Source organism: Dendropsophus ebraccatus, chromosome 11 (assembly GCF_027789765.1).
Source record: "Dendropsophus ebraccatus isolate aDenEbr1 chromosome 11, aDenEbr1.pat, whole genome shotgun sequence".
NCBI classification, from domain to species: Eukaryota; Metazoa; Chordata; class Amphibia; order Anura; family Hylidae; genus Dendropsophus; species Dendropsophus ebraccatus.
In genome coordinates this window covers 34,332,228-34,360,165 of record NC_091464.1, presented here as the reverse complement: position 1 = coordinate 34,360,165, position 27,938 = coordinate 34,332,228, and the positions used below count along the sequence as shown (strand labels likewise).

The 27,938-nt window shown below is 43.6% G+C and overlaps 1 protein-coding gene across 2 annotated transcripts; it reads left to right on the top strand.

The window, feature by feature from the left end:
* Positions 1 to 250: 250 nt before the first annotated feature.
* LOC138767606 (acetylserotonin O-methyltransferase-like) lies at positions 251 to 21,333 on the top strand. Of its 2 annotated transcripts, XM_069945223.1 has the most exons (8): positions 251 to 409; positions 1,152 to 1,326; positions 3,242 to 3,371; positions 7,837 to 7,905; positions 16,460 to 16,578; positions 17,509 to 17,649; positions 19,172 to 19,294; positions 19,498 to 21,333. In XM_069945223.1, exons 1-8 carry the CDS (start codon positions 338 to 340, stop codon positions 19,707 to 19,709), a joined length of 1,041 nt encoding a protein of 346 aa, XP_069801324.1. In that variant the 5' UTR covers positions 251 to 337; the 3' UTR covers positions 19,710 to 21,333. The 2 variants fall into 2 exon arrangements, with proteins under 2 accessions (XP_069801324.1, XP_069801325.1); XM_069945224.1 differs by lacking the exon at positions 3,242 to 3,371 and having other exon boundaries at positions 7,837 to 7,912.
* The last annotated feature ends 6,605 nt before the right edge of the window (positions 21,334 to 27,938 follow it).

The following is a 27,938-nucleotide window of genomic DNA, read 5'->3' as shown; positions in this document are numbered from 1 at the left end:
AATAAATAAATAGGAATTACAAAAAAAGCTCCAAAACATAGGAGCATAAAACACAGACAGAGCAGAGCTTGCACAATACTACATAAAATACAGTATATTATGTCCTGTCCAAAGGTGAATAACAGAGGAAAACAAATAATCACCAACTAGCCTGCTCCTGGCTTTTAGATATTCAATAACTGAAGGGGGAAGAACGCCCCCATGGCGTTATCTTTGATCCAAGACCAGAAGTGGAGCTAAGGTCTTCATAAACAGTTAAAAAGAACCAGCCTGATACTAGTTCTTCTCTGGAATAACACATCTAGTTGGAAAGCTGACTGACTCTGCCATCACCAACATGAGCTCCTTGGAAAAAATGGAATATCCACGAAAACTTCTTGACTATATGGATGGATTTGCAGTTTCAAAGGTAAGAATTTATGAGCTTCTTTACAATTGTAAATTCTTTCGTAGAACATTAACAGCTGTGTGCATTTGTATGCAGACTCTTTAACCTCTAGAAGCTTTTTATATCCAGTCTTACTGTTTGCATCACAGTATTTTGGGGAAGGTTGTGGCCAGCCAGTCATTTCCCCTGCAGTATCACATGGTGGCCATTCAGATGATGGTTCAAATCCACTAAAATAGCAGCCACTCTCTGGGTTTTTAGAGGCAGGGAATCCCCTACAATGCTTATATGCCCTCAGGGCTCAAAGACAGGGCCTATCTTATGATGTAAGAGCATATCACTAGCATATACCTTTGTTTTATTGTTTGAGGGATACCCCTGGGACCCAAAAAATCATTAGAAGAAAAAGGACATGGCACAAGTCTTACTTTGGGTCTCCTTTACTGTTTTTTCCCTCCCTGCACAAAGACCCCCAATCCCCATTCTGTGTAGGGAACTGCAACACAGCCCCATTCAAAATAATAGGGTTGTCTATATTTCCCTACACAGATGAGTGGGCAGAAATGTCACTGTGCAGGTAAAAAATGGTAAAGGGAACAAATGCAGACCCCTTTATAACCAATATTGGCTTGGGTCAAAGAGGTCACACCCCCACCAGTCATAAAGTAATAAATTACCCTAGTGATTTTTCACCATGTGACATACTTTTACATGATTCTAGTACTTGTAGGTAGTACAGTTTTTTTTGCTTCTTTCCTTGTAGACTATCTTTACAGCATGTGAGCTGGGAGTATTTGATTTACTACATGAAGTACAGGAACCAATATCGGCAGTTGCAATAGCTTCCCGCTTGAGTACCAGTGTAGATGGAATGGAGCGACTGCTTGATGCTTGTGTTGGACTGGAGCTCTTAAAAGTTGACTTGAAAACCAGTGAAGGTAACTCAACCTTCTTACATTGTAGTCAATGTTTCTCCATTTACAGAAGCATACGAGGGCTTATTTTTGCAAGACTTATCGTACTTTGTAATCACACACTTGATTTTTCCATGAAACTTTGTGATACTGAATATGAAACCCATCTTTAAGATAACGTAAAATAATTAAAAAAAAAAAAAATTGGAGGGGGTTTACATGATTCCTGTGTGTTAAAATATTACACATTATCTATTCTTATTTTTGTGCCATGATCGGGAATGTGATAATTTAACAGTTCAGGCAATTCCACATGTGACAATACATATACATTTTTTTTTTTTTATTTGAAAAATAAGAAGGGGGGGGGGGCAATTTTAAATTTTAATATGGGATTAATTTATTTCTATTTTGCAAAGCTTTATAAGCAATAACTTGACTGCTCATAATGAACAATGCAGTACCGATGTACTGCATTAATTCATTATCTTTGTGCTCCTTAGGTTCAGTGTGGTTCAGAGTCAGGGGGCAGCCTTGGCTCCCTGTGATATCATTGCAGGAAGCTAATCCAAACCACTTCATCACCAGCGACTTGGCAGTGCCTTTTAAATGCTGCTGTCAGTTTTGACAGTGGCATCTAAATGGTTAAATAGCCAGCACAGGCGAAAGGTGTTATCCAGCCTTTCTTCCAGAAGCAGCACCACTTATGTCTTCAGTTTGGGTGTGCTTTTTGCAGATCTGTTCTGTTGCAATGAATGCAGCAGTCCTGCAATACCACACACAAACAGGTGTGGGTCTGTTTTTATAAGAAAGTAGCTGCATTTCTTTTTAATGCAGGATAATGCCTTTAACCCCTTAACGACGCATGACGGGTATACCCGTCATGCGGCCATTAAGAGGGAACAGAGAGGGCTCCGCGCGTGAGCCCTCTCTGTAGCCCACGGTCCCCGGTTGCTATGTGCAGCCAGGGACCACGGGTATTAGCCGCCGCGGCCGGCTAATTAACTATTCAAATTATTCTGATCCCGGCTCGGCAATCTATGTAGATGGTCTGAAGCAGACCATTATAATAGGGCACCGATCTGATGGATCGGGGCTCTGTTATATACACAGCATTGATCTCAATGGGAGATCATTGCTGTTGATATAGAAGTCCCCCTGAGGGCTTCTAATTACTGTATGTAAAAAAAGAATTAAGTGTTTTTATTAATAAAAAATCCCCTTCCCTAATAAAAGTCCAAATCTCCCCCCTTTTCCCATTTTATAAATAAAAATAAATAAATAAACATGTTCGGTATCGCTGCATGTGTAATCACCTGAAATATTAATTTATTTAATTCATGATCCCTCATGGTAAACGGCATAAGCGCAAAACAATTCCGAAGTGCAAAATTGCGCATTTTTGGTCGCATCAAATCCAGAAAAATTGTAATAAAAAGCGATCAAAAAGTCGCATATGCGCAATCAGGGTAATAATAGAAAGTACGGATCATGACGCAAAAAATGATTATGAAAATGAAAAATGTTGTTTCGTCTTACTGCAATTCGCCCTGTGGTAGAACTGACATGTTATCTAGCTTCCCCAACTCAGTACAATTACAATGAAAGCCTCCTAGGAAGCTGCCCCTCCCCCACCGGACAACCAATAAAAGATTTTTTAACAACATTTTGACGTCGCTATCTGTTTTGACAGAGGCATCTAAATGGCTAAACAGCTGGTAAGGTTGATTGGTTAGTGCCTGCTTTGATTAATGGTCTCCAAGTGGTGCGGTACAGAGTGGGGTCACCTTGTGATTTTTATCCTGAATAAGAATATGTCTTTATTTCAAATAATATGATCGAATATTAATTGACAAAATGGATACTCACATGGTACATACAATGTTTGATGCTGTTGTGTGAAAGACAGCTGTCGTACTGATATTTTATTTTATTTCAGGCTATTATTCTAATACTGATGTTTCCACTCTATACATGGTGAAGTCAAGCCCTAGGACACTGTATTACATGATAATGTACTACTCTAATTCCCTATATCTGTACTTTCAGTTCTTACCGCAAGCTGTAAGGTACTGTGTGTTCAAATATATAAGAAATAGTAAAACTGCACACTATAAAAACTTTCCTTTGTTGCTGGTATATGTAAATGAGATACACTCATACATTTGAGAGAGGTTTCAGTCGATTGCATACTCTACACCATACTTGGACAAGATAAGGTTAGTGATTAACGAGTATTAAAATGCTCGGGTGCTCCTTACTCAAGACAAATATCTCCAGATACTCGAGTGCCCGTTTTGAGTAACAAACCCCATTGAAGTCAATGGGAAACTCGAGCATTTTTGCAGGGGACCCAAGTTTGGTAGAGGGAAGGTCGTGTGAAAACCTGTCAACCTCAGAAAATGATGGAAACACAATGGAAACGGACAGGAAACAGCAGGGGCAGCATGTATGAATGCCTCTTAGGCTGCCTAATCGCACCATTATGCCAAATCATGGGCAACAGCCTGGTTAAAACAGAGGCATATGAATCACCCAAAAACTCAGCCTGACACAGCACAGCAGTGAGAAAACAGGGCACCATTGAAACAGAGGTAGTACATGATGAACCACCCAAAAACTTAGCCTGACACAGCATGGCGGTGAGGACACAGAGAACCATTAAAAACAGAGGTAGCATATGAACGACCCCAATATTTAGCCTAGCACAGCATTGCGTTGAGAACACAGGAAACCATTTAAACAGAGGTAGCATATGAACCACCCCAAAATTAAGCCTGACACAGCATGGCGGCGAGGTCAGAGTGAAAAAGGTAGAAGCAGTAGCCAGTGAGCCTCCCAAAAATTAGGCCTGACACAGCATTGCAGTAAGCACAGAGAACCATTAAAAGTGAGTGAGGAAGCAAGTGAGTCTCCCAAAAAATTGGAGTGAGACCAGGGGCTAAGATTTATAGTGAACAGGAACGCAGGTGCTGACGGCTGTCAGTCACCCTTAAGGATGCTGATCGACCGGGGGGGTGAGGCCTTGGCCACGGCTACACAAAAAAAAAAAAGATAACACAGCTGTCTGGTTGCCGGGGAAGCGATCAGTGGGCCCCCAGCAACAAGTCCCGCTCCTCCGCAAACGTAGTGACGTCAGAGCATGGCAGTGAGGACACAGAGAACCATCAAAAGTGAGTGAGGTAGCAAGTGAGCCTCCCAAAAATTAGGCTAAACTCAGCATGGCAATGAGGACACAGAGAACCATTAAAAGTGAGTGAGGAAGCAAGTGAGCCTCCCAAAAATTAGATCAGACACAGCTGGGCAGTGAGCACACAGAAAACCATTAAAAGTGAGTGAGGAAGTACGTGAGCCTCCCAAAAATTAGGCCAGACACAGCATGGCAGTGAGCACACAGAGAACCACTAAAAGTGAGTGAGTAGGCAAGTCAGTCTCCCAAAAATTAGGCCAGACACAGCATGGCCGAAGAAGACTTGGCTGTTGGCTGAGAATTGAAGGTGGAGGAGGAAGAGGAGGAGGAGAGGAGATACCAAGAATCTTCATGTTGAGCTGCTTTCCCCGGGTGGACAGTTGAATTCAGTTGAAATCCAGGCTTTGTCAGCGATGCCAGTTGACAGGCAGGTGCGTTTATCAGTGATGGCACCAGCTGCACGCACCAGCTGCACTTAAGACCCGCTCTGCAACACGCTAGCGGCAGGGCAGCCCAGCACCTCCAAGGCGTAAAGCGCCAGTTTGGGCCAGTTTGGGTTGTATGTAGCAGAGTGATCGGGAAGGACGTTGGTATGGTCAGCAAGGTACTCCCTCGCCATCTTTCTGAAGGCCTCCCACCTACTCTGTCTAGACTGGGGACGGTTGACATAGTCTTGCTGGGGTGCCATGAAACTGTCAAAGGCCTTGGAGAGTGTTCCCCTGCCCCTTGACAAGCTGCCTGCTCCACCCCTCCTCTACTCCACTCTTTGGACCACAGAACTACCTCCTCTGGCGCTAGTGGTGTCAGATGGGAAGTACATTTTCAGCTTCTGCACCAGGGCCTGTTGATATTGATTGACTCTTATACTGCGTTCCTCGGCAGGAATGAGAGTGGAAAAGTTATGTTTGTACCGAGGGTCCAGGAGGGTGAACACCCAGTAATCGGTCTTGTCCAAAAAAAATTTAACCCAAGGGTCACGGGAAAGACAGCCTAACATAAAGTCAGCTATGTGCGCCAGGGTCCAAACACGCAAGAACCCCCTCTCCTCAATAGGCTCAATTTCCTCCTCCACCTCCACCAATTCCTCCTCTTCAGGCCATACACGCTCAACAACTAAGGATTGAGCATTAGTACCCTCTTTAGTCGCGGCAGCAGTCTGCTCCTCTTCTTTATCCTCCTCATCCTCTACTCCGTGGTGAGAAACTGATGTCAGGGTGGTCTGGCTATCTAGCGGCGAATGTTCTTCACCCGTCTCCTGAGACGAAGGCAAAGCCTCAGACTTCAGGCTAAGCAGGGAGGTTTGAAGCAGACACAGCAGCGGGATGGTGAGGCTGATGATGGCGGCGTCACTGCTGACCATCTGTGTTGACTCCTCAAAGTGGCCCAGTACCTGACAGATAGCAGACATCCACGTCCTCTCCTCATTGTAGATTTGAGGTAGCTGACTGACCTGACTACCTTGGTGAGCAAGTCAGCCAAATTGGGGTAGGTCTTAAGGAACCGCTGCACCACTAGGTTGAACATGTGGGCCAGGCATGGTACATGTGTGAGGCTGCCGAGTTGCAGAACCGCCACCAGGTTCCGCATGTTGTCACACACAACCATGCCTGGTTTGAGGCTTCTGGTTTGAGGCTCCGTGGCGCGAGCCAAAGATCTGTCTGCGCCGTGATGCCCTGCAACAGCTCCTGGTCCGTGTGCCTCTTGTCGCCTAAGCTCAGCAGTATCAACACTGCCTGTTGGCGGTTACCCACAGCAGTGCTGATGCAGCTAGCGCTACGAAATGGAGGCGACGTGCTCGTGGAGGGTAATAGAGAAGGATTAGAATGAAGAGAGGGAGAAAGAGGTATACAACTCATGAGAGACCTCGACCGAGGTAGGCCCCGCAATCCTCGGTGTGGGCAGCACCTGAGCTGTCCCAGCCTCCACCAAGTTGACCCAATGTGCTGTCAGGAAGATATAGTGTCCATGCCTGCCAGCACTTGTCAACGTGTCCGTGGTTAGGTGGACCTCGTCACTGACCGCGTTGGTCAGGGCACGGATGATGTTATCCAACATGTGTTGGTGTAGGGCTGGGACGGCACGTGAAAAGTAGTGGCAGCTGGGGACAGAGTACCGAGGGCCAGCAACCGCCATGAGGTTCCTAAAAGCCTCTGTCTCTACCAGCCGATAGGGCAGCATCTCCAAGCTCAGCAGTTTGCCTATGTGCACATTTGGGGCTTGTGCATGCGGGTGAGTGGCAGTGTATTTGCGCTTCCGTTCAAAGGTCTGCTGCAGGGACAGTTGAACGCTGCGCTTGGACACCTTGCTGGAGGGTGTGGAGCATAGTGGAGGTGAAGAGGTGCGTGTCGGGCGGGAGGCACTCGTGCCTGGGGCCTGGGCAGGGGGACTGACAGAGCCAGCATGTGACACAGGGGAAGGAGCAGGGGTGCGACTTGCACTCACTGAATGGCCTTGGTTCCATTGAGTGGGGTGTTTAGCACTCATATGCCTGCGCATGCTGGTAGTGGTTAGGCTGGTAGTGGTGGCTCCCCTGCTGATCCTGGTGTGGCACAAGTTTCACACTACAGTCCGTCGGTCATCCGCACTTTCTTTAAAAAAAACCTCCAGACTTGGGAACATCTAGGCCTGGCCACGGAAGTTTGACTCCGTGAAACAGTTGCTGATCTACTCGCTCTGCCCCTGTTTCTCCCTCTGCCTACCCCTCTTCCTCTTCCAACTGGTCCTGCAGGTTAACTTGCCTCCTCCTCAGAAGCACTGTCACTGGGCTTATCCACCCAGCTCGGGTCAGTCACCTCGTCCTCGTCTACCAGCTCTTCCTCCGATTCCTCACTCTGCCCCCCACTTCACTTTGAGTTACATCCATGACAACAACCTCACTGTCTGACAACTGTGTCTCATTGTCATCATAAGACATCTCTTCCAACCCCCCTTGCAAGTCCCCACTCTCATCACCCACTGACTGCGTGAGCTGCATAGTTTGGGCATCGGGGCAGATCGACAGCTATATACACACACACACATTTAACATTTGTTCTATGCCCCCCTGTTTCCTCGGGCAGAGCTGGGGGGGGCTATTAATTTTAATCTACAAATCAATAAGTGCACCTTTAAAAAATTGATAAAATAAGTGAAAAGCAATAAGTTTTGATTTTAGCAGAAATTTTCTAAAATGCCAAATTGACATTTTTTTATATTGGAGATTTAACTTTCATGCTTGAATATACAATAAAATGTGACGATGTTTGTACAGAAAAGGAAATGCCAGATTATTGGACTTAAAATGTGAGTAATAAAATGTCTGGCAACTATACATCTAACCTAATACTGTGCCCTTTTTATTTTAGGGAAGGAAAAAGTCAGTATGAAAGGGCTCTTGGTTTATCTACAAAAGAATCATTTGAAGCGTTGTACAGGTAAATTGTACGCATAGCAGCTTGCAACAATAACTGTTTAGAGTAAGGTTTTGCATATTAACCAAGGGTCTTCTATATTATTTTAAAAATTTTGAATAATTCTGGAGACTATTGAACTCATAGTAAAATATATATACAGATATATATATATATATATATATATATATATATATATATATATATATACAAATAAGTCATTAACCCCTTAGGGACCAAGCCTATTTGAGCCTTAATGACCAGGCTCATTTTTCAAAACATATTTTACTTTTCTTCGGTGTTACGGGGCTTAGAAATGTATCAGCAAATTACCAATTTTTCATGAAATTTCCAAAACTAATTTTTTTAGGGACCAGTTCTTTTTTGAAGTGTGTTTAGGAGGCTTGTATACTTGAAACCCCCATAAATGACCCCATTTTGGAAACTATACACCTTAAAGAATTAATCTAGGGGTATAATGAGCATTTTAACCCTACAGGGGCTGGAGGAAAGTATTCACAATTAGGGCGGAAAAAAATGGAAAATAGAAATTTTCAAATAATATGTTCGTTCAGATTAAAGTATCTCATTTTCACAAGCAACAGGAGAGAAAAAGCACCCCAAATTTGTAACGCAGATTCTCCTGAGTACAATGGTAACCCATATGGGGGCATAAACCACTGTATGGGCACACAGCGGGGCTCAGAAGGGAAGGAGCGCCAATTAGCATTTTCAGTGCAGATTTTGCTGTACAAGTTTTCAGGCGCCAGGTGCCTTTGCAGAGCCACTGTAGTGCCAGGGAAGTGAAACTTCCCCAAATGTCACCCCATTTTGGAAAGATAACCCCTCAAAGAATACATCTTGGGGTGTGGTGAGCATTTTGACCCCACAGGTATTAGAGGAAAGTATTTAAAATTAGACAGTAAAAATGAAAAACTAAAATTTTTCCAATAATATGTATGTTTAGTTTGAAATTTCTCAATTTCACAAGGAACAGGAGAGAAAAGACACCCCAAAATCTGTAACACAGGTTCTTCTGAGTACAACGATACCCCATATATGGGCATAAACCACTGTATGGGCACACAGCCGGGCTCAGAAGGAAGGGAGCGCCAATTAGCATTTTCAGTGCAGATTTTGCTGTAGAAGTTTCTGAGCGCCAGGTGCGGTTGCAGAGCCCCTGTAGTGTCAGCAGAGTGAAACCCCCCATAAGTCACCCCATTTTGGAAAGTGCACCCCTCAAAGAATACATCTTGGTGTGCGGTGAGCATTTTGACCCCACAGGTATTAGAGGAAAGTATTCAAAATTAGACAGTAAAAATGAAAAACTCAAATTTTTCCAATAAAATGTTCCTTTAGTTTGAAATTTCTCAACTTCACAAGGAAAAGGAGAGAAAAAGCACCCCAAAATCTGTAACGCATGTTCTCCTTAGTACAACGGTACCTCATATGTGGGCATAAACCACTGTATGGGCACACAGCGGGCCTCAGAAGGGAAGGAGCGCCAATTAGCATTTTCAGTGCAGATTTTGCTGAACAAGTTTCCAACCGCCAGGTGCGTTTGCAGTGCCCCTGTAGTGTCCGCAGAAGAGAACCCCCCCCCCAAAAGTCACCCCATTTTGGAAAGGGCACCCCTCAAAGAAGTCATCTTGGGGTGCAGTGAGCATTTTGACCCAACAGGTATTAGAGGAAAGTATTCAAAATTAGACAGTAAAAATGAAAAACTAGAATTTTTCCAATAATATGTTTGTTTAGTTTTAAATTTCTCAACTTTACAAGGAAAGGGAGAGAAAGCGCACCCCAAAATCTGTAACGCAGGTTCTCCTGAGTACAACGGTACCCTATATGTGAGCATAAACCACTGTATGGGCACACAGCGGGGCTCAGAAGGGAAGGAGCGCCAATTAGCATTTGCAGTACAGATTTTTCTGAAGAAGTTTCTGAGTGCCAGGTGCGTTTGCAGAGCCCCTGTATTGTCTGCAGAAGAGAAACCCCCCAAAAGTCACCCCATTTTGGAAAGGGCACCCCTCAAAGAAGTCATCTTGGGGTGCAGTGAGCATTTTGACCCCACAGGTATTAGAGGAAAGGATTCAAAATTAGAAATAATATGTTTGTTTAGTTTGAAATTTCTCAATTTCACGAGAAACAGGAGAGAAAATGCACTGCAAAATTTGTAAAGCATGTTCTCCTGAGTACAACGGTACCCCATATGTGGGCATAAACCACTGTGTGGGCATGCAGCAGGTCTCAGAAGGGAAGGAGCATCATTTTGCTGGTGCAAAACCGCAGCTAGTATCGGTTATTAGAATAACGCAGGTGCTAAAATATATTTTTTTAAATGAGATTACAGGTAATCTGGGGTAGTGACGGGCAACCTGGGAGTGTTTACTTGCTATCTGGGGTGTTTATGGGCAATCTGGGGTGGTACGAGCAGTCTGTGGCAATCTGGGGTGTTTATGGGCAATCTGGGGGTGTTTACTGGCTATCTAGGGGTGTTTACTGGCTATCTGGGGGTGTTTACTGGCTATCTGGGGGTGTTTACCGGCTATCTGGGGGTGTTTACTGGCTATATGGGGTGGTAACGGACAATCTGGGGGGGTGTACTGGCTATATGGGGTGGTAACGGACAATCTGGGGGTGTTTACCGGCTATCTGGTATGGTGACGGGCAATCTGGGGGGGGGGGGGGTCACAGGCAAACTGGGGTGGTGATGGGCAATCTGGGGGAGGAGTGACAGGCATTCTGGGGTGAGTACGGGCAATCTGCGGTGGTTACGGGCAATCTGTGGTAATCTGTAGTGATTATGGGTAGCCTGTGGCAATCTGGGGTGGTTAAAGGCAATCTGGGGGTGTTTACTGGCTATCTGGGGTGGTTACGGGTAATCTGAGCAGTTACAGGTAAACTGGAGTGGTTATGAATAATCTGGGGTGGTTACAGGTAATCTGGGGTGGTTACAGGTAATGCGGAGTGGTTACAGGTAATGCGGAGTGGTTACAGGTAATCTGGGGTGGTTACAGGTAATGCGAGGTGGTTACAGGTAATGCAAGGTGGTTACAGGTAATGCGAGGTGGTTACAGGTAATCCAGGGCACTTGACTTTTTATCCTGTTACCAATGATTTTTGGTGACGGGACAAAAAGTGCCGGAAGCATTTGGAACAAGTGATCAGTGGTATATAGTATATACCGCTGATCACTTGTGCCAGGACCACATCGGCTAGTCCCTGATCATTGCCCCATGCTCTCCGCCACCTCTGGTGGTGGAGAGAATGAGAGTTTGATCTTTTTTTTAAGGGTATAAACACACTTGCCGTATCCGCAGCGAGTTTCTGGCTGCGTATTCGCAGTGAGACTCGCTGAGGATCCCAGCCATGTGTACTCAATGGCAGACAAACTCGCAGCAGGGATGTACATCCCTGCTGCGAGTTTGTCCGCAGCTCGCCCCGTTAACTCCCCGGCCGCCAGAGACTATACGTCACCTGATCCCGGCTATGGGGCTCCCAACGTCTTCACTGCCCATTCAGGCAATCAGTGCTGCGGTGGGGCAGCGCACTGATTGGCTGAGCGGGACGTGCCTGGAATCAGCGAAGGACCAGGTGATGTATAGTCGGGACTATGTGATGTAAAGTCTCCGTCGGCCGGGGGGTTAACAGGTCGGCCTTTGGACAAACTCGCGACTTTGTCTGCCATTGAGTACACAGGGCCGGGATCCTCAGCGAGTCTCGCTGTGAATACGCAGCGAGAAACTCGCTGCGGATACGGCAAGAGTGTTTGTACCCTAAGGAATTACTCACTGTGAACACTAAGGTTATTCCGGGGGGGACGGGGGGGGGGCATTCATCTCCTCTCACTGTGGATTAACGGTGAGAGGAGATGAAAGCATGCAGTGCCCGTTACCGGTGGCTGCCGTTATACTGGTAATAACGGCGATCGTCGGTGCGGGGTGGCCGGGACTGAGCCCACACTCTGCCCCAACTTCTCAGCGACCTCCGGTAGCTGAGAGGAGGGGGCTGCGGGCATTACCGGCGCTGCTGCACTATTCTGCACCATCGCCATAAAGAGCTGATGGCAGCAGAATAGAGCCCATTAGTGATCGCCGTAAAAATCCGTAGCGGCGGTCACTAATAACATAATACATGTATTCTCTGGATCACTACGGTTACGGCAATACCACATTTGTGTAGGTTTTTTTAACTATTGCCACTTTGGCGCAATAGAAACTATCTTCCTAGCAAAAACCCACAAAAACTGTCGCCACATTGCAAGATCCATAGCAATCTTATCTTTTGTGCGACAGAGCTGATTTTGGGCTTATTTTTTGTGGGAAGATCTGTAGTTTCTATTGATACCAAGTTTTATATGTATATGACTTTTTGATCTCTTTTATGACGTATTTTCTAAAGCAGATTGATAAAATACTGCTATTCTGGTACTGTTTTTTTATTTATTTTTTTACAGCGTGTGTCGTGCGATATAATTATTAATATCGTTTTATAGATTGGGTCGTTACGGACGTAGCGATACCAAATATGTATAGGATTTGTGTTTTTGATCACTTTTATGTAATGTTTTATAGTGTATGGGGAATGTAATGCATTTTTATTATGGGGGGGGGGCTGGGGGGATTGTGTTTGATGCACTTTTTTTAACTTTTTTACTCTAGTGTAAGACTTAGATCACAGTATACAATACACTGTACTGCTTCTGCAGTACAGTGTATTATGTCATGTGACCATCCTGCTGACAGGCAGTAGCACAGCCACCCCTGTCAGCAGGATGGCTTATCCATGGTAAGCCCAGGGGCCTTCATTAGGCCCCCGGAGTTACCATGGAGACGTTGGAGGGACTGGACGAGGACGCGGGACCTCCGATCGCGTAAGTGGACCTGCGGCGCCGTCCGGTACAAACCGGAACCCGTTAGATGCCGCTGTCATGCTTTGACAGCGGCATTTAACGGGTTAAACTGCCCAGAGAGGAGAATCCTCCACTCCGGGCAGTTACAGGAGGGGGTCAGCTGTCACACTGACCGCTGATCCCCCATCCTGCAGCCGCCGCCGGGTGGTAATTTATTCCGATGCGCCCGCCGTTAAAAGGCGTACGCATCGGAATAAAGCCCATTAGTGGCCGCCGTTAAAAGTCAGCATGGCGGTCACTAAGGGGTTAAAGGGGTTATCCAGTGCTACAAAAACATAGCCACTTTTTTTCAGAGACAACACGACTCTCCAGTTCAGGTGCAGTTTGCAATTAAGCTTCTTTCACTTCAATGGAACTGAGCAGTAAAACCCCACCCAAGCTGGAGACAAGAGCGGTGCTGTCTCTGGAAGAAAGTGGCCATGTTTTTGTAGCGCTGGATAACCCCTTTAAAGAAGTGCTGGAAAGGAAAGCTCCAAAGTGCCAAGGTGCCTTAAACACATTAAATTTGTTCCTATGATTAAACCCCAATGGGCTTGTCACATCCACAACTGCAATCGATCGGTGCCTAAATGGACTTTATTAACTTCAATACCTAGAAATGATAACAGTGCTGTATTTTTATTATGTATACGATTCATATGCATTATTAATAGAGATGAGCGAATAGTGAAATATTGGATAGTTCGAAATTCGATTTGAATACCTCTCGGTATTCGTATATTCGAACTGGTATCAAATCCCATTATAGTCTACGGGAGAAAAATACTTGGGACCTGGAAATCAATATTCGACCACTCAGAGGTCACCAAGTGCACTATGACACCTCAGGAAATGGTGTCAACACCTCTGGAACTCATATGGGACAGCAAGGGAAGCATGCCTGGGTGTATCTAATACTAGTGATGAGCGAACATCCCAATGTTTGGTTCGGATCCCGGATTCGTTTTCACCAAACATTCTTGAACAAATTACGAACGTAAAGTAGAAGCAAACGTTTCAGTCTAGCGGTACGTACTTGCGTACGTATCAGTAGTAGCAAGATAACAGGTATTATCCCGCAATCACAGTATACAGCCGTAAACACTATCAGTAGATGTTTAAACACACTGCCTGTTTCACAACAACTTCTAAATATATGTTTTTTTATACATTTAGCCCTAACAAGGCCTTTTGGGGTTCCCTTCCTAACTAACTTCACCTAAAAGCTAACTGTAACGGTCTTGTCTGGGTTGGAGCCCAATAGCAATAACAACACTGGATGTAGACAAAAGTACAAGAGACTAACCTTGGTCAGTGGTCAGTTAGAGGTCGGTACACAGTTTGCGGTGAAGTGGTTTAGACAAGCGGGGTCAGCAGTCAGCCAGAAGTCCATACACAGGTAGCAGCAATGTGTTCGGAGGTTTATACAAAAGCGCAGTCAGATAACTAGCCAGAGTCCGGTGCACAGAGAGCAGCAATATAGTTAGAGGATAAGGCAAAATCTTGTCTGGGCCCTTCCCTGGAGGAATATCTGGCCAGTTATGTGTTTTGAGAGTCTTAAATGAGGCTCTAGAAACAAGCTACAGTATGTCAGTACAACAAGAACGTCTCCCGCACTTAAAGTTGCCTTTTGGGACTGTTTGGGATTATTACATTAGCAAATTTTTCTATTCTGATTTTTTTGAGAGTAGAGCACTTCTAAAGTCTTAGTTTTATAATGCTGGAATGTAACCTTAAGTGCAGGACATGTTTATGTTGTAATATCCTAACTGTGATTGGCTGGCTAAACTATGCCACCTTCTGAATATAAGAATAGGGTATTTTAGATTCGTGTCACTTACTGGTTGGAGCTAGAGAGGGACAGACTGTATAGCAGGGAGAGTTAGGGTGGTATTACACGGGCCGATAGGGGCCAGATAATACCTGTAAACGAGTGCCGACCTGTAAGAAGACCACCAAAACCACAATTTTAAGTGGCCCTTTCAGTCAATATCCAACTCAGTTTATTAGTCCAAGTACATGACATGGGAAAAAGATAAAGCCAGGTATCCATTCACAGACAGTTGTTTTGGGGTGTTGCCCCTCATCAATGTGGAGTAGGATTCTGGCTAGGGAGCAATGCCTAGTAGACCATTGTGGTAAACAGATCACTGATCTTAGGGAGATCAGCTAAAGCAAACTATGCTGAATATTGATTGAAAGGGCCACTTAGGGTGGTATTACACGGGCCGAGCAGGGCCTGATAATACCTGTAAACGAGCAGCGATCTGCTAGATCGTTGCTCGTTTACTGGGCCTATTACACGGCCCGATAATCGTTTGACAAGAGCTGCAAGGACATCGTTAACGATGTCCTTGCAGCCCTTGCTAAACTGTTATACATTACCCATCCACGTTCCAGGGCTGCTCCTGCTGTATGCTTCTCCCGAGGTCCCGCGCGCTCTCTAGCTTCACAGCGGCCTGTCAGCTGGTAGGCCGCTCAGCCAATCACAGGCCGGGACCGCCGCGGCCTGTGATTGGCTGAGCGGCCTATCAGCTGACAGGCCTCTGTGAAGCTAGAGCGCGCGCGGGACCCCGGGAGAAGCGGACGGCAGGAGCAGCCCTGGAACGTGGATGGGTAATGTATATCGTTAGTCGCCGGCCACGCACCGCTATTACACGCAGCGGTGCGCTGTCGGCACCCGACAAAAATAGGGTCTAAACTATATCAACGATCAGCTGATGATCGTTGTCATCGGCTGATCGTTGCATTTATTACACGGAGCGATAATAGGCCGAATCGGGCCAATTCGGTCGATTATCGTTCCGTGTAATAGTACCCTTAATATGGTGGCTTTGGTGGTCTTCTCACAGGAGCCACCCCTTGGCTAAGATCTTCCCTGGAGGGATATCTGGCTAGTCCCATGGTTCGAGACTCCTAAATGAGGCTCTACTGACTCTTTTTGAATACTTATATATCCCAGGGGGCAATGCACTCAGGACTTCACTGTATTGAGTGCTTTTGTCTAGCAGCTGACAGTGGTTTATCAGCTGGTTCCCCTGAGATCAGTGATTTGTTTACTATATAGTTTGTACATACGGATGGTGCTTGCTTGTGGTCAACACAATGTACCACATTAAATATTTAATATCGATGTAAATACATTTGACTAATTCTTTTAACACATATTATGTATTTTGTGGTATGTTGCTACCTGTGTCATTCAATGTTTATATTGTAATATTGAAACACTACAAGTATATCAGAGAGATCGTAGCTCAAGTCTTTACAAGGCTTAATTGCTGGATCACTCATGCAGCTATTTAAATACTTTGTTGAGACAGGAAGATTTGCAGCCAATAGCCATAATTTATATGGCTGCGCGAAACATTTAATTGGCTGACAAACAAGTAATAGGGCCATTAGTTAACACACAGATAAAGCAATGCAGGTTATTATTCAATGAATGCTCGAAATAAAGTTGACTTTTTGTATATATTTTGAGGGCTTGGTGTCTTTCAGTGTGTACTTACATAAACTTCACATTTTTAAGGACTACAATGGGTGTTGGTTCAATCACTGTGTGAAAAGTACATTGGTGACCACACCATCAAATTAACAGTAAATTGTAAATTACAAAATCCTGTTTTTAATTGAAGTTACAGAAGACTTCATGTAACCAATGTGTTTCTAATTGTATGACATTAGGTCAGAGGAGGAGATGTTGACTTTTATTCATTTTATGGATTCAATATGGAATATTTGTGGAAAAGACGTTATCCAAGCTTTTGACTTTTCTATATTCCACACAGTCTATGATCTTGGAGGTAATGAGAAAAATATTTTTTTCTAACTACTTCAACAAATATAAAATTAATTTTGTAAGACAGATCAATAGAACTTTTACATTGACATTGTTTTGAATATGTTATTGGCAGAGATGAGTGAGCTTTTCAAAAGTTTGGTTCGTCAGGTTTCCCGAACTTTAATGTAACGTTCAGGTAGTCTGAACCAAATTTTTAATGAACCGCACTAAAACGGGAAAAGAAATTAAAGGTGTTTAGTTTTTTTAATGTGGTTCAAAGTTTTCTTATTTATACTTACCTTTCCGTACTTCCCCTGGTGTCCTTATTCTCCTATCCCTTCCTTGGTGACAGCCCATATCCCAGCCAGACAGTGATTGGCTGACTGGGCTGTCACTCCTGAAACGAGAGTGACAGCCCGCTCAGCGAAACACTGGCTGACTGGGATGGACAGCACCACAGCCAGTGATTGGCTGAGTGGGCTGTAACCCTTGTCTCAGGAGTCACAGCCTGCTCAGCCAATCACTGGCTTACTTGGATAGATCAGCAAAGAGGCCAGTTATTAACTGAGCAGGCTGTCACTCTTGTCTCCAGAGGGACAACCCACTCAGCCAATCACTGGCCACGGTGCTGTCCCATCCAAGTTAGTCAGTGATTGGCTGAGCGGGCTGTCACTGTCCCTGCTCGGCTAATCACTGACGAACTGACACAGGACAGCACTGCAGGGATGGGACAGCTCCACAGTCATTGAGTGACAGCCTGCTCATCCAATCACTAGTGATTGACTAAATGGGCTGACTCAGAAGACCCAGGGGACGACAATGGGTGAGTGTGGACAGGTGAGAAAACTCTCAATTTTTTTCATGTGAGGCCGCCATCTTCCCAAACCCGTTTTGAACTGTGCAAAAAGTTTCCAGTAGTTTACAGAGGAAAGCAAATCTTTTTCTCTTTTAGGATGTTCAGGAGGTCTTGCTAAACAGTTTGTATCTACATATAAGGAGTCTACAGTCACCATTATGGACATGCCAAAGGTTGTGCAAACAGCAAAGAAACATTTTATAACAGAATCAGAGCAACAGATACATTTCCTTGAAGGTGCAGTAAATAAAAATTATAAAATCTGTGTATTGTCTTCCCAATTCTACATTCCAAGTGTATACTGAGGTAGTCAATATGGAACTGCTGTAAAAGGGTATTCCCATCTCAACTATAGGGGCCCTTTCCCACTGCGGAAAACAGGCAGAAATTCAGAGCGGAATTGCCAACGTGGACTCCGCTCGGAATTCTGCCAGCCTCACTGACTTAATATTTAGTATACTGATAAGGAAAGCTTGAAATGGCTAGGTGAGGTCACTTACCAGGGTGGAGCTAAAGGTCTATAAGAAGTGGTGGAGCATCAGTTTCCTACTGGACCAGCTTTAGCCACCTATCCCGTTGAAGAATATTTTGACTTTATTGGTGTCTAAGTGTTGGCTTTTGAATTGTCATGACAGTGGAGTTGTTCTGAGGGGGACCCATCAGGGGGATGGTTCTCCCCTACTGCTTTTGGTGGTGTTAATGGTTGAGCAATGGTGTGATTTTCACTGGGGTAGGACTTGGAGAATGGAATTGTAGTGCCAGGTGACAGAGTTGTCATCTCTCGATTCAGCATGGTGCCTCTGGATGGCGCCCTACCAGGCCTCCCTAGATGTGGCTTTAACATGGTATTTATTGTTATGTTATTTATATCCTGTTATGTTTAAAGCGGTTGTTACGGCCAATTTTTCCAATATTATCCTAGTGTCCTTAGAGTTTGTGGGGATAGTTTGAAAAATGGGGAAAGAGAGGAAGATTGGTGGGAGAGAGAGAAAAACGTGAGGGTTATTAAGAAAGGGTTAAGAATAGCCAGACTCTGCAATACCCTAAGTCATGGTGACCAGCTACTGAGGTAGCATTATGCTACTATGTTTATTACTTCATGGGCTTTATAAAAAAAAAAAATGAATGTTACTCTGACATTGGTGCCCAGATATTGCTTTTATACCCAGTCATAAAATAGGAAGCCCATTAAGAATTAGATATTTTCTTTTCCAGAGCTAGTGGAAAAGTCTAGGATTTATTAAACCATGAACTGTTTGAATGCATTACTCTTAGGGCCACATGTATCATCCGGCGAATGGATGATTTTCGGCGGAAAGTGCCGATTTGCGTCTTTTTTAAGCAAAAATGGCGGATTTGCGAATAAAATATTCGCAAATCGGCACTTTCCGCCGAGTACGCCAGGGGGCGGAAAGGGGGCGGAAAAGGGGCGGAGAGTGGGCGGAACGGAGGGCGCGGACTCAGAGTCCGCGCAATTTATCATCCGTTCCGCCAAAATGTACGCCGAAAACCTACTCCAGTCCTCAGCTGGCGTAGGTTTTCGGCGGTGCGCAACGGCGCGCACGGGATTTATGTAGAGGCAGTCCGCCTCTACATAAATCTCCGTAGTGCCGGAGCTGCGGGGGCATTTTTACGTCCGGCGTAAAAAACGCCGGACTTAATAAATGCCTCCCTTAGACATTGTTTAACTTTGACATTTATCATTATTGTATGGCTAGTTTCCCTATACTTTGACATTGTTTTTGCTTTTGCATTAAAGGGGACTTCTTCAATGATCCAATTCCTGAGGCCGACCTGTATATTATGGCCAGGATTATTCATGACTGGACAGAAGAAAAATGCCTTAGCCTGCTGAGGAAGATTTACCAATCTTGTAGACCTGGTGAGCTTATCATTTACAGGAATATGATACTTAATAAAATAGTTATTAAAATACTGTATATGTAAGGCCTCATGGAGTATACTGCCCACACCGTGTGTATCATCACCTTGTTGAGATTACATAGACTGTATACATACATAGCTTAATCTGAAATGTCACATATTTCTTATACCTGACACTGTATTTCTCTTGGTAATACTAAGGAGGTGGAGTGCTGATAGTTGAAGCCCTTTTAAATGAAGACAGAAGTGGCCCAGTGCATTCCCAGCTTTTCTCACTAAAAATGTTGGTCCAGACAGAAGGCAAAGAACGGATGCCATCAGAGTACACCAAGCTCCTTACAGACGCTGGCTTCAGGGACATTGAATGCAAAGTAACTGGAAAGCTATACGATGCAATACTGGGAAGGAAGTAGGGCCAAGTGTAGTTTTCTTATGGAACTGACTGACTGCAGTTCATTACAGATGTCTTTTATTTTGTTAAGGCTTCACGAATATTAGAAGTAGTTGCATTTTATTATTTTTCTCGTCAGGATTCACATAGAGGTGCACGCCTCTTAGTGAATCCGGCCGTCCGGACACCTGAACCTGTGCCCGGCATACGAAATCTACACCTGATTCCACGCAGGTGTAGAATTTGATCATGATCATGATAAATGAGGTGCGTGAGGAGGCCACGCCTCCTCCCCACCTTATCATGCCCCTGCAAGCTCCGCCAGCCCGCCCATCTGGCAAGCAGGGCGTACGGGGGCGACTCTGCACCTTCTCCCTGGTGTATGCCTGGGGCATACAGTATGTTTCATAAATGTCCCCCATAGTACCTTTCATATATACAGCTGTGCTTCCAGAATGTAGAAAAATCTTTTTATTTTCTGGTACAAAGCTACAATCTGGAATGTCTCCTCTCTCCCCTTTTCCTGCTTGAATTACACCTGTAAGACTAGGTTTACAGTACGTTTTTGCAATCTGTAGTGGAAAAAATGGATGCATGTGTGTGCATCCGTTTTGAATTCCATTATAAAAAAAATGGATCAAAACGGATCCGTTTTTTAACGAATACAAAAATGAGATCAACTACGTTTTTGTGTACGTAAAAAAAAAAAAAGAAAAATGGATCAGAACGGATGCACACACATGCATCCATTTTTTGCAAAAGAAAAAATAAAAATGATGAAAAAAACATTGGGGGACATTTATCAAACTAACTGCGCCTGTTTTTAGTCTAATATATCTAGTTTGCGCTCAAAATAAATCTAATATGAATTTATGAAGCTTTTTTAGACAAGACTATCCAAATTAGATGCGACTTTTTGAAATAGATTTTTTGTTGTTAATTAGATCGGAAGTGCGCCAGAATTCTTTTTTAGCTAAATTTATTAACTACGCAATTTTTTAAAAAGTTGCAGATATTGGCGCATCGCTACGTCTTCTCCGAACCAGGTGAATTTATTAGACTAATTAAAAGACCATTATTTTTAAGACACATTTACTATACTATTACACAATTTACATAAATTTGACTAAACACATTAGATTGGAAATTATGCCAAAACATCTTTGACAAAATTTTGTTTTTAGATTGGTTAGTAAATATCCCCCATAGTGTCAACCCAGCTTAAGCTGAGTCTCAAGCAGATTCAGGCATGAGAGGGGGAGTAAGGAAGTGTTACAGCTTGCTGCACTGTATTAGCTCAGGAAAGACTCTTTGCTTGTATCCATTGACAGCTCTGGAGCATTCCAGGAATATCCTGCGCTGAGGTCAATCAGAGTTGACAGTGACATTAGTGATCTTTGCCCTGACCTGGCAGCGGATGTATGTTAACTATTGACAAGCCATCTTTAGAGTTGTGCCTGCAATTTAGCACAACTCAACCAGGTTAGTCTTTATTCAGACTATGTTTTGGAAGTCATTCTCTTCACAAGTGGATTTAACTATATTATACTAGTAGAGAGTAGGATGGCGGCACTCTGCTAGTCGGTGGTTCACAAAGTGAAGCAATCCAGTAGTATGTATAGAAGGAACCTGGCACTCACCAGATGAATATGAGCTTATTTATTCAGTGCAATATGCATCACTTCACATCAAGCACGCCTTTCGGCCAGGCATGGCCTTCATCAACTTGCTAGTGAAGGCCATGCCTGGCTGAAACGCGTACTTGATATAATGTGATGCATCTTGCACTGAATAAATAAGCTCATATTCATCTGGTGAGTGCCAGGTTCCTTCTATACATACTACACTAGTGGTACCCTTTTTTGAGTTTTTCTGTCTTCTCTCTTGAGGCTGGGTTCACACTACGTATATTTCAGTCAGTATTGTGGGCCTCATATTGCAATCAAAACCAGGAGTGGATTAAAAACACAGAAAGGATCTGTTCACACAATGGTGAAATTGAGTTATTTACCGCCATATAACGGTAAATAACTGACATTATTTCAATATAACAGCCGTTGTTTTAAAATAACAGCAAATATTTGCCATTAAATGGCGGCCATCCACTCAATTTCACCATTGTGTGAACAGAGCCTTTCTGTGTTTTCAATTCACTCTTGGTTTTGGTTGCTATATGAGGACCACAATACTGACTGAAATATACGTAGTGTGAACCCAGTTATACTGTATGTTTATTACTAGTAGTTTGTTCATATTATACCAGTGAGCTGCAGTATGTGGTAAAAGTTGTAATGCGATCAATGAAAAGTCTAATGGTGAATGAGATTTATCTAACAAATGTTTAAGCCTAAGTCAGGAACAGACTATAAACAGGGAACGGGTCATAAAGGAAAGACCGAGATTTCTCCTCTTTTAAAATCCATTCCTGGCTTTGGCTTCAAAAATCTGTCAGGTAAATCTACTCATTACTCATCATTACTGTCTGTAGATTTGGACTGAGCTGTTCCCAAAGCAACCATGGAACTGATCAGTGTCGGACTGGGGTATCTGGGGCCCACCCTAGGAAATGATCCTGGGGGCCCACCAAAAAAGAACCAGTGAGAACCAACATGTCAGTCAGTGTTTGTGCAGGTTCTAAAGCTGGGGGCCCACCGGAGGATCCTCTGGTCCTGGAACTGATGTGTTGACTATTTATTTTAGCTATGTATAAAATATTGATTTCATTGTGTCTACATGGTTCTTTGTATTAATGGATGACACTGATTTCTTCTCTTCTATCTCTGTGTGGATGCAGTCATTTTAACAGGGTTAGACATATTAATTTTAACCAGTTTGGTCTCATTTACAAGGACAATTTCCATTACTTCTGTTACTTCACCCCAGATCCATTTTATGCAAATGAATTCTATATTGCTTTACATCAATATTCACAAATTAAATGAAATCCTAAATGACCATCTACCTCCTGGCGCTTTCTTCTTGAATGACCTACAGACATCACAGATTGGGGCTTTCATATGTATTAGCAAAGATGTCTGTCCTTGAAACAGGAGGACATTGAATTGCTATAGCTGTAAATGGTATGAACTGGAATAGCTGCAATGTATAGGTGCTCACAGAGTAGCCTCTGCATAAAGAGTTCCACCACATTCTACTGATACTTGCATGGTTGAATACAACCAGGAGAAATCCATATTTATATTGTTATCTGTCACATGCATCTTAATGGAGCCTCAAAAAATCGAAAGAAATCAATCAATGGCACCCACCTAGTAAATAGAAACATTTCTGACCCCTCTGAACACATGTCAGCATGGGACATAGCAGTGGATTTAAGTATAAGAGCTCCAAACACTTTACATTTTACACTATAGGGGGTATTTATGAAGACCGGCATAGGCTCTGTCCCCAATTCACCACGCCTCCCCCCCCCCCCCCAACTTGTCGCCCACCTGTCTATTGGGCAAGTGAGGATACGGCTTGTGTAAGCCAGGGAGAAGGGGGGCAGTTTTCATAAATGCCCCCCTGTATGTGCAATCTTTTAGTTAAGCCTCACATAAGGGGATCTTAAAATACAACACAAAATATAATGTTTCCAACATTATGCTGAAAAGAACATATGATGAAAAAGAACTGTCATGCATCCAAGCAAAGAGATATTGGTGTTGTGTCCCAGTACAGGTGATTTACTAAGCTTTTGACCACCATGGTAAATTATCTCTTTCAGGTGACACACCGAGTACTAGGAGCTGTGATTTCCTCTACAGCCACTAGGTGTCTCACTTTCTCCCCTTATGCACAGCTGTAGTATGTAAAAGGTTTAGCCTAACTGTTATATGTTGTCCAATCACAGGTTCAGATGCTCTACACTATCCTCTCTCTATCCTTCTCTCTTCCTGTCACACAACCTTATACAGGATAAGAAGTTTCGAGTTTAGTTTGATCTGTTCCAGTCAGGATAGTGAGAGGAGCCTTAGTTTTGTGCGAGAGACTGACACTACTAGTATGCAGTGCTAAGCTTTAGAAGTGGGGTAACCATGAGTTGGCTAAACCCTTGTCTATGCCTGGGATCCTTCTTAAATGTCACTTCCTAAAGGAGAGGAAGAGGGACTGATCCCCAGTAAGACAAAGTTGATAAGTGGCAAAATATCTTGCTGACAACACTCTCCACTTGGGGGAATCTTCAGTGGGAGCTTGACCTGGAGATAGAGACCTAGGACTCGTACTACCCTACCTGGTGGACTCTGAACTGGTGGGGCAGAAGGCGGGTATATATGCAGTGTCCATATAAACTTGAGTATATCTCGGCAGAGTACTGCACTAATTAGACAAGGGCCCCTACACGGCGCCTACACACCCCCACTAGACGAAGTCTTTCTCTACTTCTTCACCTCTACCAAAAGTCTACCTCAAGAGTTGTATTATTTTTTGCACTACCACCTTCGAGCAGTTCCCTACTGTACAGTATATCTTTTTATTTTACTGAGTTTTAAACAAGCAGAGTATCAACTACTGGTTAAGTGCTGGACTCTGTGACCTTCCTTGTACCGCTCCTGCACCCTCACACAACACAACTGTCCTATTTTTCATGCGCAGTGCTGGGTGGGTATTGCCACGCCTGCCCACCGTGACAGGGTCCCCCAGCTGCCTCAACACCAATGTGCACCAGCCAGGACCATGGCATTGGCATACAAGGATATGTAACGACTTAGCAAACCAATAATGGTCATTGCTCAGATAAAACAAGTGTTGTCAATTACAAACCAGCACCTGCTTGATACATGTCTCATAGTCAAGCCAGCCCTAGACATATAGCCAAATAGAGCAGAGCTGCATTCAGTTACCTGTGTTGAAGAGTCCTTTTCATCTTTAATGCCATCTGCATTCAACTACACTGACCCTTTGATAAAGGCTGAAACATGTGTCGGTGCAGGGGCCATGTCTAGATTGTATTCTTCGTACTCACTACAGGTATACTTCTTTTCCACTTCAGCAGCTCTATTTGTACATGTTTCACTTTGTAGTTATGCACATGATGATGTTTATATAGGGCAGATATGAATGTCACCCTCATATTTTGCAACATAAATGTATTAGTATCACCATTATTTGCCATATATAGTATATGCCCCAAATTTATAGGCCCACTTTCATTCTTTCATGCGTTCATTTTTATATACAGCATTCATTTTTCAATACTATCTGTCAGTGGTTTGGTGTGTTTTAAGGTGTTAAAGGGAACCTGTCACCCCCGATGCCGGGGTGACAGGCTCCCCACCCCCCGCTAGAGCATTCTATACGTACTTGATTGCGCCGAACTCACCAGTCATTCTCTATGAGAGTTGGACTCATCCCAGGAGCGCGCACGCCGGGGTGCGGGTGCTGAAATCTCTGTCACCCGACCATGTCAAGAAGTGGGACCCGGCGTGATCAGGTACGTATAAGGTGCTCTAGCGGGTGGTCGGGAGCCTGTCACCCCAGCACGGGGGGTGACAGGTCCTCTTTAAAGATTCAGCACCATTACCCGCTTTGGTTATCATGCCACAAAGAGTATATCCACCTTATAGTGCATGAACACTACTTGTCTGCTCGGTGGTTCTCTGTATACAACACAGAGAGGTATATATTTAATTTACATTGTGAGATTCATGTGTAAATTTTGTATATGTAAATGTTGTACATTTAAAGTATTTATATTTTAACATCATTTTATTTAAGATCCAATATTTTGAGCTGTCCATCTAGAGAGGGTTGGGGAAAAACAGACCCATAGAAATAAATGGTAGAAGATCAGATTTTAACTCACAAAGATGATGTCAGTGTCTGACCACACCCCCTACACACACACACACACACACACACACTAATGGTAGTTGAGAAGGTATACTGAAGCCTTAGCAACCAATATGATTAGTACTTTCATTTTCAATGGGAGCTTGAATCTGATTGGTTGGTAGGGGTGGCTGGCTAATTTTACTTTTTTATTCCACAAATTCCACAGATGAAACAATATCTTTTAAATGATTAGTTTCCCATTAACTATTATTTGCAATGAAAATAAACAAGGCCCAAGGCAGATCATTGCAGGTGGTGGCATAAATCTGGATTCTGCATGTTTTCCGCATGGACAATTGTAGAATGCTGCTCCAGAATTGGATCAGGTAAAAATCTTTATGTCTATAAACCTGGCAATAACACTGCCAATGTTGTATGTAACCAGGCTGTATATAACACTACCAATGTTGTATATAACACTGCCACTGTTGTATATAACCAGGCTGTATATCACACTGCCAATGTTGTATATAACCAGGCTGTATATAACACTGCAGATGTATATAACCAGGCTGTATATAACACTAACAAAAATAAAACAAGGTCATAGATTGGCCTCCTAGGTACCCTTGAAACAAATCTTTTTTTTTTCCTTTCTTTATTATTTAAATATAAATCCCATATAATAGAGTAAAATATTGTACATCTCAGTAATAATCAAAGTGACAAAGCCATATTACACATAAGTTATGGTTAAAAAGTTTCACAACATCATATATCCCCAAACCCCTCCCTCCTCGAAGGAAGCAGTACTGGCTTCAAGTTACATTGCACATATTGTCGTGGGGAATCTGTCAGCTTCACCCCCAGATATTCTAGTCCTTCATTATTTGATAGGATTTTCAAGTTACTCCAGGGGACAGAGAGTTTCCCGTCCAACGGTAGTACCATTGATGGCTTGGTCCAATTTATCCCCAGCCCCGTAAAAGACCCCAATTTCTGAAAGTCAACTATAACACCAGACAGATTATCCTCGGGGCTTGAGACAAAAAGAAGCAGGTCATGGCAAAATTTTTTCTCTGTCTCCTCGCACTCCGAACCCCTTAAAGGAGCAGCATTGCCTAACCCATTCAGCAACAGGCTCTATATACAAACAAAATAGCATAGGCGAGAGGGGACAGACCTGTCTGGTTCCTCTCCAGATTCTAAAGGAAGAAGAAGGGGAACCGTTCACCATGACTAATGCTCTAGGGTTAGTATACAGTAGTTGGATAATTCTTCAAAATTATTCCCAAAATTGAAGGTTTCTAACGCCTTCCACAAATAAGGCCATTCAACACGGTCAAATGCTTTTGTCGCGTCCAGAGCCACTAGGGCTCTGGGCTCTTCACATTCAATCTGCATGTTCAAATATGCTCGTATAATATTGTGAAATACCGTTCTACCAGGCATGAATCCGCACTGATCTGTTGAAACCAATGTTTCCATAACTTTCCCTAACCTCTTAGCTAGTAGTTTTGCAAATATTTTATAGTCAGTGTTTAGTAAAGAGATGGGGCTGTAAGCCTCCATCTCAGTACCATCTTTCCCCTTCTTACGGATAAGAACGATGTTCCCTTCTTCCATAGACATTGGAAACTTCCCCTCTCTACAGGATTCATCTAGAACCTTTGCAAAATAAGGCAGCAGCGTCTTAGCGTATTTCCGGTAGAATTCGTAAGGCAATCCGTCGGGACCAGGGGCTGTATTACCTTTAATAGAGGAAAGAGCTTCCTCCAACTCAGATATCGTAATGGGCTCGTCAAGTTGTTCTTTCTGTTCTGCGGACAATGAGGGGAGCTTAATATGGTCAAAAAAATCTACCTTCATCCAGTCTCCTCAGATCTGGTTCTGAGGATGAGTATAATGAGGCATAGAAATTAACAAACTCCTTCTGAATCTGATCTTGTGAGTTTATTAATTTCCCATGCGCACCCTTGAGCACTTTTATTTCCGTAATATCGTTCTGACTGCGAACAATGTCTGCTAAAATCTTCCCTGGCCTATTTCCCTCGCAGAACCTTCTTTGGTCAAAGAAGGAGATCTTATTATACACTTTTTCTTTCAGAAAGGTGGAATATTCATCCTCCGCTACTCTCAATTTCTCAAACATTGTTGCATCGGAATTTACAGAGTACTCTGACCGTGCTACCTCTATATCATGTATTAGGCTTTCCCCTTTAACCTATAAGCTTTCTTTTTATTAGATATCTCTTTAATATATATTCCCCTTATGTAGGCTTTAAAGGCGTCCCAAACAGTCTGGATTGACACTGAACCAATATTACTTTGAAAAAAAAATAATTTCCTCTACCATTTTTTCCTCGTTCCTCAATAATTGCAACCAGTGGGGATTGAGCCTAAATGATCGAACAACACTGCCTCCTCGTGCATTCCTAGTCTCCCAGATCAGCGGGGTATGATCCGACATTGCCCT